This window comes from Apodemus sylvaticus, chromosome 21 (assembly GCF_947179515.1).
Source record: "Apodemus sylvaticus chromosome 21, mApoSyl1.1, whole genome shotgun sequence".
NCBI classification, from domain to species: domain Eukaryota; kingdom Metazoa; phylum Chordata; class Mammalia; order Rodentia; family Muridae; genus Apodemus; species Apodemus sylvaticus.
The window spans coordinates 22,584,624-22,597,256 of record NC_067492.1 but is presented as its reverse complement, the minus strand read 5'-3'; the positions used below and the strand labels follow the sequence as shown (position 1 = coordinate 22,597,256).

General features: G+C 45.9%; 1 protein-coding gene and 1 non-coding gene across 2 annotated transcripts in view; one reads left to right on the top strand and one right to left on the bottom strand.

The window, feature by feature from the left end:
- Sntb2 (syntrophin beta 2) overlaps positions 1 to 2,963 on the top strand; it is a 75,895-nt gene extending 72,932 nt beyond the window's left edge. Inside the window, exons 6-7 of the mRNA XM_052166652.1 lie at positions 1,433 to 1,617; positions 2,781 to 2,963. Coding sequence (XP_052022612.1) covers positions 1,433 to 1,617; positions 2,781 to 2,873 — 278 coding nt within the window. The 3' untranslated portion in view covers positions 2,874 to 2,963. The remainder of the gene's footprint in view (positions 1 to 1,432; positions 1,618 to 2,780) is intronic.
- LOC127672235 (U6 spliceosomal RNA) lies at positions 1,158 to 1,259 on the bottom strand. The gene has a single exon (XR_007974893.1). It is a non-coding gene; the product is annotated as a U6 spliceosomal RNA (small nuclear RNA).
- Positions 2,964 to 12,633: the final 9,670 nt, after the last annotated feature.

The window sequence follows — 12,633 nt, the reverse complement described above, 5'->3', positions numbered from 1 at the left end:
TAGATGTATCTTTGTTTGATTGAGCTTTTAATTTATTTTTATCACACTAGTTGGTGAGAGTGTCAGGTCAGAGGACAGTTTGTGAGAGTTCTCTCCCTTCCATCGTGTGGTCCAGGGATAGAGTAGGCCTGACAGTGAGCACCATCTACCTACTGAGTCATCGTGCAACCCGGCTCTGCTGTGTGGGGTGCAGCCCGGCTCTGCTGTGTGGGTGCTGGCCGTGTCTGTTTTCTGTGGCACTGGGGATTAAACCAAGAGCCTCATTCCTGCTAGGTGAGCACGCTGCCCTGGGCTGCGTCCCCAGCCTCGGTGTATTCTATGAACAGCAGCCACCTCCTGACTCTTACGGTGCATAAACTTTAGATAGACATTATCTCCTTCTCAAATCCCAACCAAAGCATATTACAACTCTGAAGGGTGTCTCTGCCGGTGCTCCTTCCTTCTGGCAGGCTCTGTAGTCCAGGCTGGCCTCTGCCTCCCAAGCACTGGGATCAAAGGCATGCACTACCCCGTCCTGGCTGGTTTTATCTTTTCTTTGGGCTTTATCTGAACTCCCATCCTAGAAGCCTTTTTCTGACTTTAGCCTTAGCTCAGTTTTGAGTGTCCTCGTGTTTCATATATTCTCTCTCAGACGGTTAGAGATTTATAAAGTCTTTGAGAACAGAGAATGTCTCCTCCTCACCTCATACAGTTGATATCCAGTTGAACAGAGACAGAAGTCGAGGAGAGTTAAACTGTATCCTGCCTCATCTTGGTCAAAATGCTGACTTGGGCCATCGTAATTGTCGGGGGCTGAAGCCTGGCTTAGTTGTTGAGAGCATGTACTGCTCTTATTCTTGCAAAGGACTCAGATTTGATTGCCAGTCCCCTGTCAGGTAACTCACAACCGACTGAAAGTCCAGCTCCACGGCAGCCCTCGGGGCTCCCTGAACACCGACCGCACTCCTGCACGCTCCATAGCGAGTTCCGGGCTGCCCAGGGCTACACAGAAAGATCTGTGTCACAAAGGAAACTCCGCCTGGCTCTGTAGCCCATGCTTATAATCCCACCACTTGGAGTAGATAAACGGGAAGATGGGGAGGAGTACTCAGGAATATACCAGCTTGGGGTACATTGGACACTGTCTCTAAGTAAAAATAGTAACAGGCCTCTGTAAAAGATGAATCCACTGCTTCATGAATTTCCGTGTCACCCTTGCATGGGAGCATGCTAATCTTCCCTGATTCCTTCCCATTTTAGTATTTGTGCTGTCAAAGTAGGTGCAGAATAATAAATCTTTTTAAAATTTTATTTTAGGAAATTTTAAACAGCTTAGGCCTCATATATTCTCAAGAAAAGGTGGTTTTTCTTGTTTGAAACCAGAAGAATCCTTCTCTACTTGATAACTAAAATAGGATCTTTGTTACATATGAGTTTTTCTTGTCTTTGACAGGCTGCACCTTAAGTGGCCAAGAGGTAAGATTCACTGTCCACTATGAGCATGGCTTCACTATCACCAGAGACAATGGCGGCGCCAGCAGCATATTGTACCGCTATCCCTTTGAACGGTTGAAGATGTCTGCTGATGATGGAATCAGAAATCTCTATCTGGATTTTGGTGGCCCTGAGGGAGAACTGGTGAGAACGGGTGTGCAGCCGTGAGCTCGGGGGACAGGGATGTGCCTGAACTAGCGGCCGTCTCTCACGTGGCTTCTCCTTTGTTGGCTTGCGCGTGTTCCTTTACTGTGCTGAGTTAATGAATTGAAGGCTTCTAGGCAAGTGCTTTACCTAAGCTACCCCCCATCCCTAGCCCTTCACTGCTTTTTACCTCCTATGTAGAAAGTTATGGCCTAACATTTGACATTCCATTAGCTTTCAAGTTTTGTCTGAGAGCTGGGGAGATAGTAAAGTGTTTCCTCTCTGTGTATGAGGACTTGAGTTCAATCCCCCCACCCCGCAGAAAAGTCTACATTAAAAAAGGTGGATGTATAGCACACATTTGTAACCCAGCCTCGGAGAGGCCAGGACTTAGCTCCCTGGGCCTTGTTGGCCTTCCAGCCTAGCTTTTGTGGCAAGTTCCGGGCCAGTGAGGGGCCCGGTCTCAGAGAAGAACTTGGAGAGAGCCTAGAGGAGGAGAGAGCCTAGAGGAGGTTCAGCAAGTAAAGGCCTTGCCACCCAGCCTCGTGATCTGTGATGGATTCTCCAGGAGAGAACCAACTTCCTTCCAAAAGCCGTCCTTTGACATGTGTGCTTTGGTACTCGTGCGTGCGCACGCGCACTCACACACTCAGACATAAATATATAAGTATAATTCAGGCATTAACATAAATGTAGCTCGGTTGCTAGACTGCTTGCCCAGCCTGCACAAGGCCCTGGGTTTGATCCCCTTTGGCACATCCGTCTGGGCATGCTGGTGCATCCCTGTAATCTGAGCACTTGGAGATCCAGGTGGGCGGACCAGGATTCAAGATTATCTATAGCTATCAATAAACTCCAGGCTTGCCTGAGCTGTATGAGACTGCCTTAAAAAAAGAAGTGGGACATCACATCTAAATGTATTTAATACATTGTTTACAAAGTGTGAGTAGGGCTAGAAAGATGGCTTAGCAGTTAAGAGCACAGGCTGTACTTCCAGAGGACCCAGGTTCAATTCCCAGCACGGACATGGCAGCTCACAACTGCCTGTAACTCAGGTTGCTAAGGCTCTGACTCCCTCACACAGATATACATGTAGGACAGACACCAAATGTACATGAAAGAATGAGAATCACAGTGATGACCCCCGTGTCTCTTCTCCACAGACTATGGATCTGCATTCTTGTCCAAAGCCGATTGTGTTTGTATTGCACACATTCTTATCTGCCAAAGTCACTCGCATGGGACTGCTTGTGTGAGCAGCCAGGGTGAAGGAAGACCTTTGACTGTCACAAGAAGTATTTCCACCTCAAAAGATGAAAATCAAGAAAAAGCAACAACAACCAAGAAGCACAAACTGAAGCCCTTGCTCCTGCATCACAGTGCCTTCCCGCGGACCTGCAGAGCATTGCTGGACCACAGCGGGGTTTAGGAAGGGCCGACCTTTCCCACACAGCCTCGGTCAGGATTTCTACAACTGTCATAAGCTCCAAATCAAAGCTGTCAATTTATCGTCTGATTTCATGATGTGATCTCTGAGGAATTAGGTTTGTTTTCCCTGTTATGAAGTCTGGCTCTCAGTGTTTCTCTTTGGACATAAACAGATAGCCAAAAGGGATTCTCCTTTTCTTTCTGTAGGAACCATTTGGGCATAGCCCTGAGCTCTTCCTAGGACAACTGTGGCTCCTGGGTGCTAGCCTGCAGCTGCGTCCCTCAGGCACACCCACACAGGTCCGCTGCACAGCAGTGTGTTGTCTTTACTGAGGGAATCCTCGATCTTCATCCCCAAGGTTCCTCCGCCCACCCTGGCCCCTGGCTCTCGCTGCCCCCACCCTGCCCAGCCCCAGCTCTGCCACCCACAGTGCTGCCTTTAGGACTCAGAACTCGCACCGTCTGGTTACCTTGGCCTTCGCTCCCTTTTTTGTGGTGTCCAAGTTGAAAAGCGAGTTGGAAACGCTGCTCTAAAAGAGGAGTTTTGCTTTCTTTAGTTTATATCGAGTTTATATTTGGTAGGAGCCAGGGAATGGTCTGCAGTTTATTTTGAAAGATCCTCATTTTAAGCGAAGCCATTTCTTATTGCTTACCAAATGTGCCTTTGGTTAGGGTCAGTGGGGCGTTATAGTGACTGTTGGATGACGGGGTCTCACTGCCATTCCAGGGGTTTCATCTACCTGTCAGGAGTCATCCTTGAGGTCAGTTCCTTAAGGGCATCTTTCGGTGGTAACTTTGTGATCAAGTTCGCTCTGCAGCACAGACTCCACACTAAGTGACTCAGAGCACTGTGAGGCCAGGAGCGACCCTGGCACTGGTCTTTGTGGCCCCAAACAGTAAAGACAAGTCACCTCCAGCTCAAGACTTAACACTGGCCTCCTAACATACCCTGGGTGGGTGGGCAGGATGATGAGACGGAGATCACAGTAGTCACTGCATTTTGTTCAGCAAGTCCAGGTCGTTGTCGTGACTCAGTGTAAGTGTGACCTGGAAGATCCTCCTCAGTTTGTTTCTCCTGGTTTGGAAGGGAGGGAGGTGTCTGAAAAAGTTTGAAATACTCTACATAAAATCTCAAGACTAGCATAGCTCCTGAATCTGAACAAAAAGGAAATATCAGTATATATTTTCTAGAGGTTTTCTAACCTCTCTGAAAACATGTCTAGAAACAGCTCTCATTTTCTAGAGTTCTCTGGGGTGCTACACAAGGATATGACACTTGGGGTAGAGGGTGAAAGGAAAGAAAACACAAGTGTTTGAGTGGAACCTGAGCTGCCTTGATTGACAGGGTCGCCAGAGGTGCCCAAGCAGAGGTGTCACCCCGCTGTCCTCTGCTATCTTGAGTCAGGCGTCCTGCTCTGCATTCAGACTAACAGTATCCAGAGGCTGGGAGGAAGTCATAACCCTGAGATTGGTTCCATCCATGATACATCCTCAACTCAAAGGAAAAAAAGAAACAGAGCTGTCCCAGCTCTGAGCACAGAAAGCAGAGCTACAGCAGTTAACCTCAGGCAGAGAGCTCCAGCTCCTGGTCACTGAGCTGCGGGTGTGCAAGGTGGAACCATTAGGGAGGTTGACAGGAGCCTCTACCGCCCTGTTGCTTAGAAGCGCTGTAAGCAGATGTGATGACAGCCAGGTAAGGTGTGCACTTGTTCTGGCTGAGGACTGGAGCTCACAGGGTTTTTAATACTATCATTTGAGTCTTGTAAAATGAAGGCTTATAGGCGATTTCTTTGTCATTAGCAGCCCCAAGAGCAAGGTCCTAAGCTGCTCGTTCAGAAGCTGTAGCAGCCCCACCCCCAGGCAGGTGGCTGCTACAGGAATCTTTCAAACCACAAGTAGAATGCTTTTTTGTGAGTATAGGACACCTCAATACAAACCTGTATCATCATTTTGTACTCAAATGCCAAAATAGAACAATCTATTTTCAAATGATAACTAAAAATGAGCATCTTTGATAATTCACCCCTTTTATAGAATCAGCTATATTGCCTTTTCTTTTCCATTTTGAACATTACTGGGGAAGTTGTGGGCTCCCGGGTGTGGAGTGGCCAGGAGACTGCAGAGCACCTCCTGTTGAGATGGAGCACGTCCAGGCATCTTTGCACTCCACATAGCCCCAGGTCACTCCTGGGAGTGAGAACTAGAGGACGCTGATGTTACCAACAAGCCTTGCCTAGAAATTGGTATCAAATATTTTATATAAAGATATGCTCATGTGTATACGCCATATTTATTAATAATTATAACTAAAGTCACCGATTTATAGACAGTTTCGGGTTAATTATTGGGACATGTATGGGCAATCAGAAATGTTACTTTAAATGCCATCTGCCTATTTTGAAGCCATGTTTAGCACTTTTTAGACTTTTTAGTCTGATAGTGCCTGGTAGGGTTTTGTCTTTTGTTTTTGTCTGAACTCTAAAAGTTTGTTACTGGAAATTATTTGCATGGTAGGAGAGATTGAATTATTTATTTTTTATATGTAGAAAAATCTCTCTAACCAAAAATAGCTCACATTGTTACTGATTTGTTTGCTTTCCTAACTTATTCTCCTGGACAGAACAGTAGCAAAGCTTTGTTCAGCCGAATAAATTGCACTTAGCTGATAAACCAAAATTTATTCTTTCAAAACAAGAAATTATCTGTTATAACCAAAAAAATAAAAATTAAAATTAAGCTATGTGGAATCTGAATACAATTACGCCACCCCCAGAAAAGAAAGATTTTACTATGAGTGGTTTTGAGAAACAAAAATGTGTGGGGAAAATTACCGATTTCTTAAAATCTTGTAAGAAACTCAGACTTCTAACTTAATTGAAATGCATGTGGATTTGTTTATTTTCAAAACCGTGGAAGAATCTACCCGCTCGCTTTACTGTAAATCGCTGTCAAAGCTGCGATGGGGCTTCCTTAAAAGCCCTGCCTGCCGGAAGTGGTGAACAGTTCACGTGTTCAGGGAAGAGTGGAAGATCCGCACTTTCCGTTCTGTATCTTTTCTTGGGCACCTACCTGGACCGTATTTTATTATTCTCACTGGCTCGAGCTATCGATTGTACACAATACTTAAATGTGCAAATACTCCGCTTCCATCCCACGCGGCTGCTGGCAGCTCTAGGGGCCAAGGATGAACTGGCCCCTTAGAGTGCTGCGCTCAGTGGCTAAGAGGGAGGGCTTGCTGCTCTATCGTGAGGATCAGGTTCAGAGCCCAAGTCCAGGGGCCCAGGAAAGGAAGAAATGGAAGGGGCGGGGAGAGAGAGGGAGGGAGGGAGGGAGCGAGGGAGGGAGGAAGGAAGGAAGGAAGGAAGGAAGGAAGGAAGGAAGGAAGGAAGGAAGGCAGGCCCTAATCTCTAATGAGAGGCTCAAATACCAGGTCATTTAGTTCTTAAAGCACATTGCTCTGCACAGATTTTCTATGTAGCACTACAGTGGTAGTGTGAGTTTGCTTTGGAAGGTTTGTTGGGCACCAGGACTACACAGTAAGATTCTGTCTCAGAACAACAACAACAACATTCTAGTAATTAGGCAAAGAATCTAAGATTCGCTGTATACTCAGTTCAAGGCCAGCTGGATTATATCTGATCCTATCTCAGTACAATAGAACAATATGAGGTCGTTTAAACTTCTGTTGAATCCACGCCCTCATTTTAATTACTTAGTAATCTAGAATAATTTTGACTCTACATACAGCCCTTCCAAGCTGATACAGTCCACACTGATCTTTCAGCATGTCTTTAAGCTCCTTTCCCTGTCTAGATATTCACTAAGAGTGTAACCGCTGGTAGAAACCATGCGGCAATTTCAGGATTGGGTATATTCAAGTAGCATAGTCGCTCCACACCACAGTGCTGTAAGAGGGGCCTAGTGGCTCTAGTATCGACTGCCTAAGTAGCTGCTCTGAAACCTGTTGGCCTGGAGGTTAGCGCAGTAGCAGAGCATGCGCAAGGCCCTGGAATCCTCCGGAACACCACTGAAAGGAGACAGAAAGCACGGCCAGCTGAGCAGTGACACACGTTTATCAAACAGGAGAATTTCAGGTGGAGGTTGAGAAACTACAAATAGCCACAGGGAGCACATTAGTTATTTTCCTGGCTCTTTCCAGCAGTGGCCAAACCAACTAGGAAAAAAAAAAGGTTGTCATATTAACTCACAAGAACACAAGTGCTTTCTTCTTTTTTAATCTTAGGCATTGAAGTTGACCCAGGGCCTTGGGTATGCTAACTTATATATTCATAAATTCCTAGCCCCTTTGATTTCAGAATAAAATGTGTTGGTTTTCTCCTTGGTTTTAAAACATACTCTTATATAACCTAGACCAGCCTCAAATTGCTGATCCTCCTGCCTCTAACTAAGCGCCAGGGATCACAGCTGTGCACCAGCTTTGAAAGTCAACTTAATTTCTTGCCACCTTTAGTTTTCCATCCCACTTCATGTGATGGGATCAAAGCATTTCCGTAAGGTTTATTTTTTATTTTATGCATATGAGCGATTGTCTACATGTGCACCATGTGCACACGTGGTATCCCAGGAAGCCAGAGGAGGGCTTCAGATCCCCCAGAACTGATGCCAGGGAGGGTTACGGGACACATGGTGCCGGGAACTAAAACCCAGGTCCTCTGCAGGTGCAGCCAGTGCTCTTAACCACTGTGCCATCTTTCCAGCCACAGTATGTGAACTGCAGTCCAGCCCCTGGGAGGTCTGTGAGGTAAGGGAAATGGGGGGGGGGGGTCCAAAGTATCCTCAGCTGTGTAGAGAGTTTGAGGTCAGCCTAGGGTCATGCATGAAACTCAGCTCAAAATAAATTTTTTGTGTGAATTTAATATATAAATATGTCTTTTGCAAATTATTCTTTGCCCAGTTGGCTAGATACATATTTTTAAATCTACCACATTGTGAGACACATTTAAGTGTTTATTCTTGTCAGGGAGGCAGAGGCAGCTCTCAAGGCCAGCCAGGTTTGCATGAGAGTTCTAGGCTAGCCAAGGCTATACAGTGAGACTCAAACAAAAGCTACTCAGTTAAACCCTATACTAGAAGTTCCATTACTCCATTGTAGGACTGGGAACTCTGGTAGACTTCTCACCTCAGTCTTGCACTGACTTCCCCTCCATGCCCTTGTCATGCTGGTTTCCAACCCAGTCATTGCTGTGCTTTCAGGGCCCTGTGGTCTGTCACCCTTCCGAAGCCACAGAAGGCTGTAGATGCACAAACGGTTCTCTGGGAATATAAACATCTGAGACTTCGAGGCTAGTTCATGGTCTATCCCTGTATTTCATTCAACAAGACACTCTGTAGATTCAGTTAGCTTATAGCCCTTTACTGCCCAGGCACACCATGCCATCTCTCTGTTAACTACTCTGTTTCTCTTTTCTTTTATGTATGCAGTTGTTTTACCTGCATGGGTGTGTGCTGTGTCTGTGCTGTGCTTGTAGAGGTCAGAAGACGGGTCTAGATGCCTGGGCAGCAGTTACAGACAGTTCTGGGCTGCCGTGTGGGTGCTGGGAACAGGACCAGGTCCTCTGGCAGAGCAGCCTGTCTTCTTGCTTGCTACACCATCTTTCCAGCCACCACCCAACATTTGCCTCAGAGTGTCACTGGCCTTAGCTTGCTACAGTAGACGGTTGTGGGAAGGCATGTTCAGGCTCTGTCCATGGCAACATCAGAAGGTCACCCAAGCATGTTAAGGAATTTGGACTTTTCATTATATATCAATTTTTAATGAAAACTTTAGTTTGGGAAGGAAAATATTATAGGTTCCTCAATAAGATAAATCACAAAATGAAAAAATTAATCTTTATTGCCAATATTAGATTAATAGGGGCAAAGTCTTTTTCTTTTTTTTTTTTTCTTTTTCACTTTTATATATGTGAGTACACTATAGCTGTCGTCAGTTACACCAGAAGAAGGCATCAGATCCCTTTACAGATGGTTGTGAGCCACCTTGTGGTTGCTGCGAATTGAACTCAGGACCTCTGGAAGAGCAGTCAGTGCTCTTAACCACTGAACCATCTCTCCAGCCCTTTTATTCTTTTAAATAGGCAGCAAAGTTTATTTCTGAACATTTGCTGACCCGTTCGTTTCCATACTTAGGATTTAAGCATCTTTGGAGGGAGGGCAGTTTTGTATTTTTATTTTTATTTTTTATTTTTTTGAAACAGTGTCTCTGTAACTCTGGCTATCCTGGAACCGCTCTGTAGATGAGGCTGGCCTCAAACTCACAAGAGATCTACCTGCCTCTGTCTGGGATCAGAGGTGTACGTCACCACCGCTGGCTGCATCTTATTTTCTTAAGGTCCTTATACACATCATAACTGGACTGTTTCTCCGTTAATGAGCAAGAGTCCAGGTGTGAAGAGATTGTTCCGTGGTTAGAGCACTTGGCTGCTCCCCCCCCCCCCTGTCTATAAGTTTATTGGAGTCACCCCTGAGAACTGGGTCATGTGTGAGAACTTGGTCATGCCTTGAGTGTCTTACTCCCTAAACCTGCCCTTTACAGTCAGGTGCTAATGACTGTGTTTTTATCAAAACCAGCAGATATTGCTGCACACCTAGTCCTTCGGTACCAGAGAAGGGCTCTCCTTCTGTTGAGTCCTGTTAACAGTGGGTACTTTTACATCTCCTTGCTGGTGTTTTCTGAATTAGTAGGGTTAAGGAGAGAGAAAGGCTGAGGTCTGCGTAATTATAGTCTCCCAGATCCTCGCTTACACCCCAGGCACTGGGTCCAGTTCTCCCTCGGTACGGGGTACCAGTGTTATTGTTAGTCTGTCAGGCAAGGTGAGCGTGCAGGCCCCAGTGCCCAAACAATCCCTCTTCTTGGTGCCAGATCTGAAGTCTTACAGGGCATAACCTTTTTATTTTTTCCTCCTGTGCACCCTCTGCTGATAATCGCGTGTATGTGTTCTTTCTCGCACTACTCATTTCTGTTAAGTGTAAAGACTTAGAAAGCTCAAGTCAGGCTGGTGTTAGCTCAGTTGGAAGGATGCTTGCCTTGTAACGGAAGCTGTGGGGAAAAGCCCCAAATTCTGTCCACAGCACCACAGAAAACCAGATGTGGCCGGTCACATCTGTAATCTAGCACTCATAAGAGACAGGAAGAAGTCATTCACAGTTACACAGAAAATAACAAGCCTACCACGTCAGCTCAGGCACGTGAAACTGCCCCTTAAGACAGACAGACACACAAAAACCTCAACAACAGAAAACCTGTTTGTACCAATTGATTGTTTTGGTGTCAGTTTTGTTTGTTTGTTTGTTTGTTTCTTTTTAGAATCCTTTATTTAAATAAGACCTCTACTCAAGTCTTAAAATTTCTCAAGTCTTCTGGCTACCAACTCAAAGTCCCATGACATAAAACAGAGCAGTATGTGTTCTTATTTTTTAAAAAAAAAGCTTTATGTATACACTCTAAATATAGATGCTTAGACAACACTTCCCTTGGGTTGCACATCGACATATAGCATTGTATATTACAATGAAAAATTGTAACTTAAGGGTATTATATATATATATATATATAAGTATATATGCCTTTGTAACCTTTTTATTGTAAATAAAAAGTTGCTTTTAGACATTGTCTCTTATGTTTTAAAATGTGGTAGACCTAGTTTCAGACTTAAAGGAAAATTTCAACAACGTCAGAGAAACGGGATGGTGGCTGGAGTTCCAGCAGCCGAGGCTGAGGCTGGAGAACTGCTGGAAGTTTGACATGTATGTTTCAAAAACCTGTCTCCCTTCTGCCACCTTTCCTAATTAGTAGTGATTTTCACATTTGTTCTGTTATCTTAATGTATCTGTTTTGGTAGGCACTCTGTTACCCTTAAATTCAGGAATGTCTGTCTTAACTGTACAAGGCATCTTGGGTGGTCACAGTCTGGCCCTCCTTGTCAGGAAACCAACACGAGTACAAGACTATCATGACTCCCACCCATCCCATGCAGGTGATACCATGCATCCCCTGTAGAACCTGCCATTGCTTTCTGGCCTTCTATTATACACAGTACCATGTGTTACATTTGGTTGTCATGTCTATTCAGTCCCCAGGCTTGGACAGTTTCTCAGTCACTTCCCTTTGTTGTTGTTGTTGGGTTTTTTTTGTTTTTTTGAGACAGGGTTTCTCTGTATAGCCCTGGCTGTCCTGGAACTCACTCTGTAGACCAGGCTGCCCTTGAACTCAGAAATCTGCCTGCCTCTGCCTCCCAGAGTGCTGGGATTACAGGTGTGTGCCACCACTGCCTGGCTCTCAGTCAAAGAACACAGGTACATGGGCCAGCGAGAGGCTCAGCAAGTACTTCCAATGCTGACATCCTACGTAACAGAAAGAAAAAATGACTCCCAGAAATTGTGTGTGCGCGCGCGCGCGCGCGCGCGCGCGCGCACGCACACACACACACACACACACACACACACACACACACACAAGCACACTTGGCAAGTGAATCTAAAGAAATGAAAAGAAGCCTGGTGGTTATGGTTTATGCCTTTAATCCAGTGCTCAGGAGGCAGGCTGATGTACAAAGTCTAAAGCTAGCCTGGTCTATAGGGTGAGTTCCAGGACAGCCAGGGCTACACAGAGAAAACCTGTTTTGAAAACCAAAGGGAGGGGGGGACGGAAGCACGGGTGTTTGATTCTGCCCTATTCTGTCTTGGTCCAGTTTTGCCTGTGGACCAGATATATACTTGGCAGGTGTGTGCATGTATGTCCACCCACAGACCAGAGGGATGTAGGTGTTAGCCCTTGGAGCTGGAGTTCTAGGCAATTGTGAACTACCTAGTTCGGTACTGAGATTGGAACCTAGGTCCCCTGATAGAACAGTAAGCGATTTTGACCACAGAGCCATTTCTTCAGCACCCTCCCATCTTGTTTTGATATCCTGATCCAAGCTGTGATCTGAGTGTAGGATTCAGTACTACAGAGCAGGGAAGTGGGGAGTGAACGCTCCCAGGTGATCTCAGCACTCAGGAAGCTGTGGCAGAGCATCCTAAGTTCAAGGCTTACAGGGAATAGGGGATGGGGAGGAGAGCAAGGAAGATGTGTGTGGATATATGCCTAGAGACACCTATTCTTCATAGCTCTGTGGTTTGAAACCATAAGTTCACAGGGATAATTCTGATACTGGAATCTTCTTGAGAAACCTGACTCCTGATGGTGGTGGTATATGCCTCTAATCCCAGGACTCCAGAGGTAGAGGCAGGTGGATCTCTTGAGGACCAGCAAGCCTGATTTACAGTGAGTTCCAGGACAGCCAGGGCTCTCCTGTCTCAAAAATAAACTACAGCTGGGCAGTGGTGGCACACGCCTTTAATTACAGCACTCGGGAGGCAGAGGCAGGTGGATTTCTGAGTTCGAGGCCAGCCTGGAGCCCCACTGGCTTTCTCTTTTCTCTATCTGTCCTCTCTCTCTCGCTCCCCACCTGTCTCTTCTCTCTTGGTCCAGTCCAGTCAGCTGGCCATGTTGAAGCTACCACTTCCCCTCCCGGATGTGGGCTCTTCCGGGTGTCTCTCCGGATGTCTATGCTCGCCCTCATTTCTTCC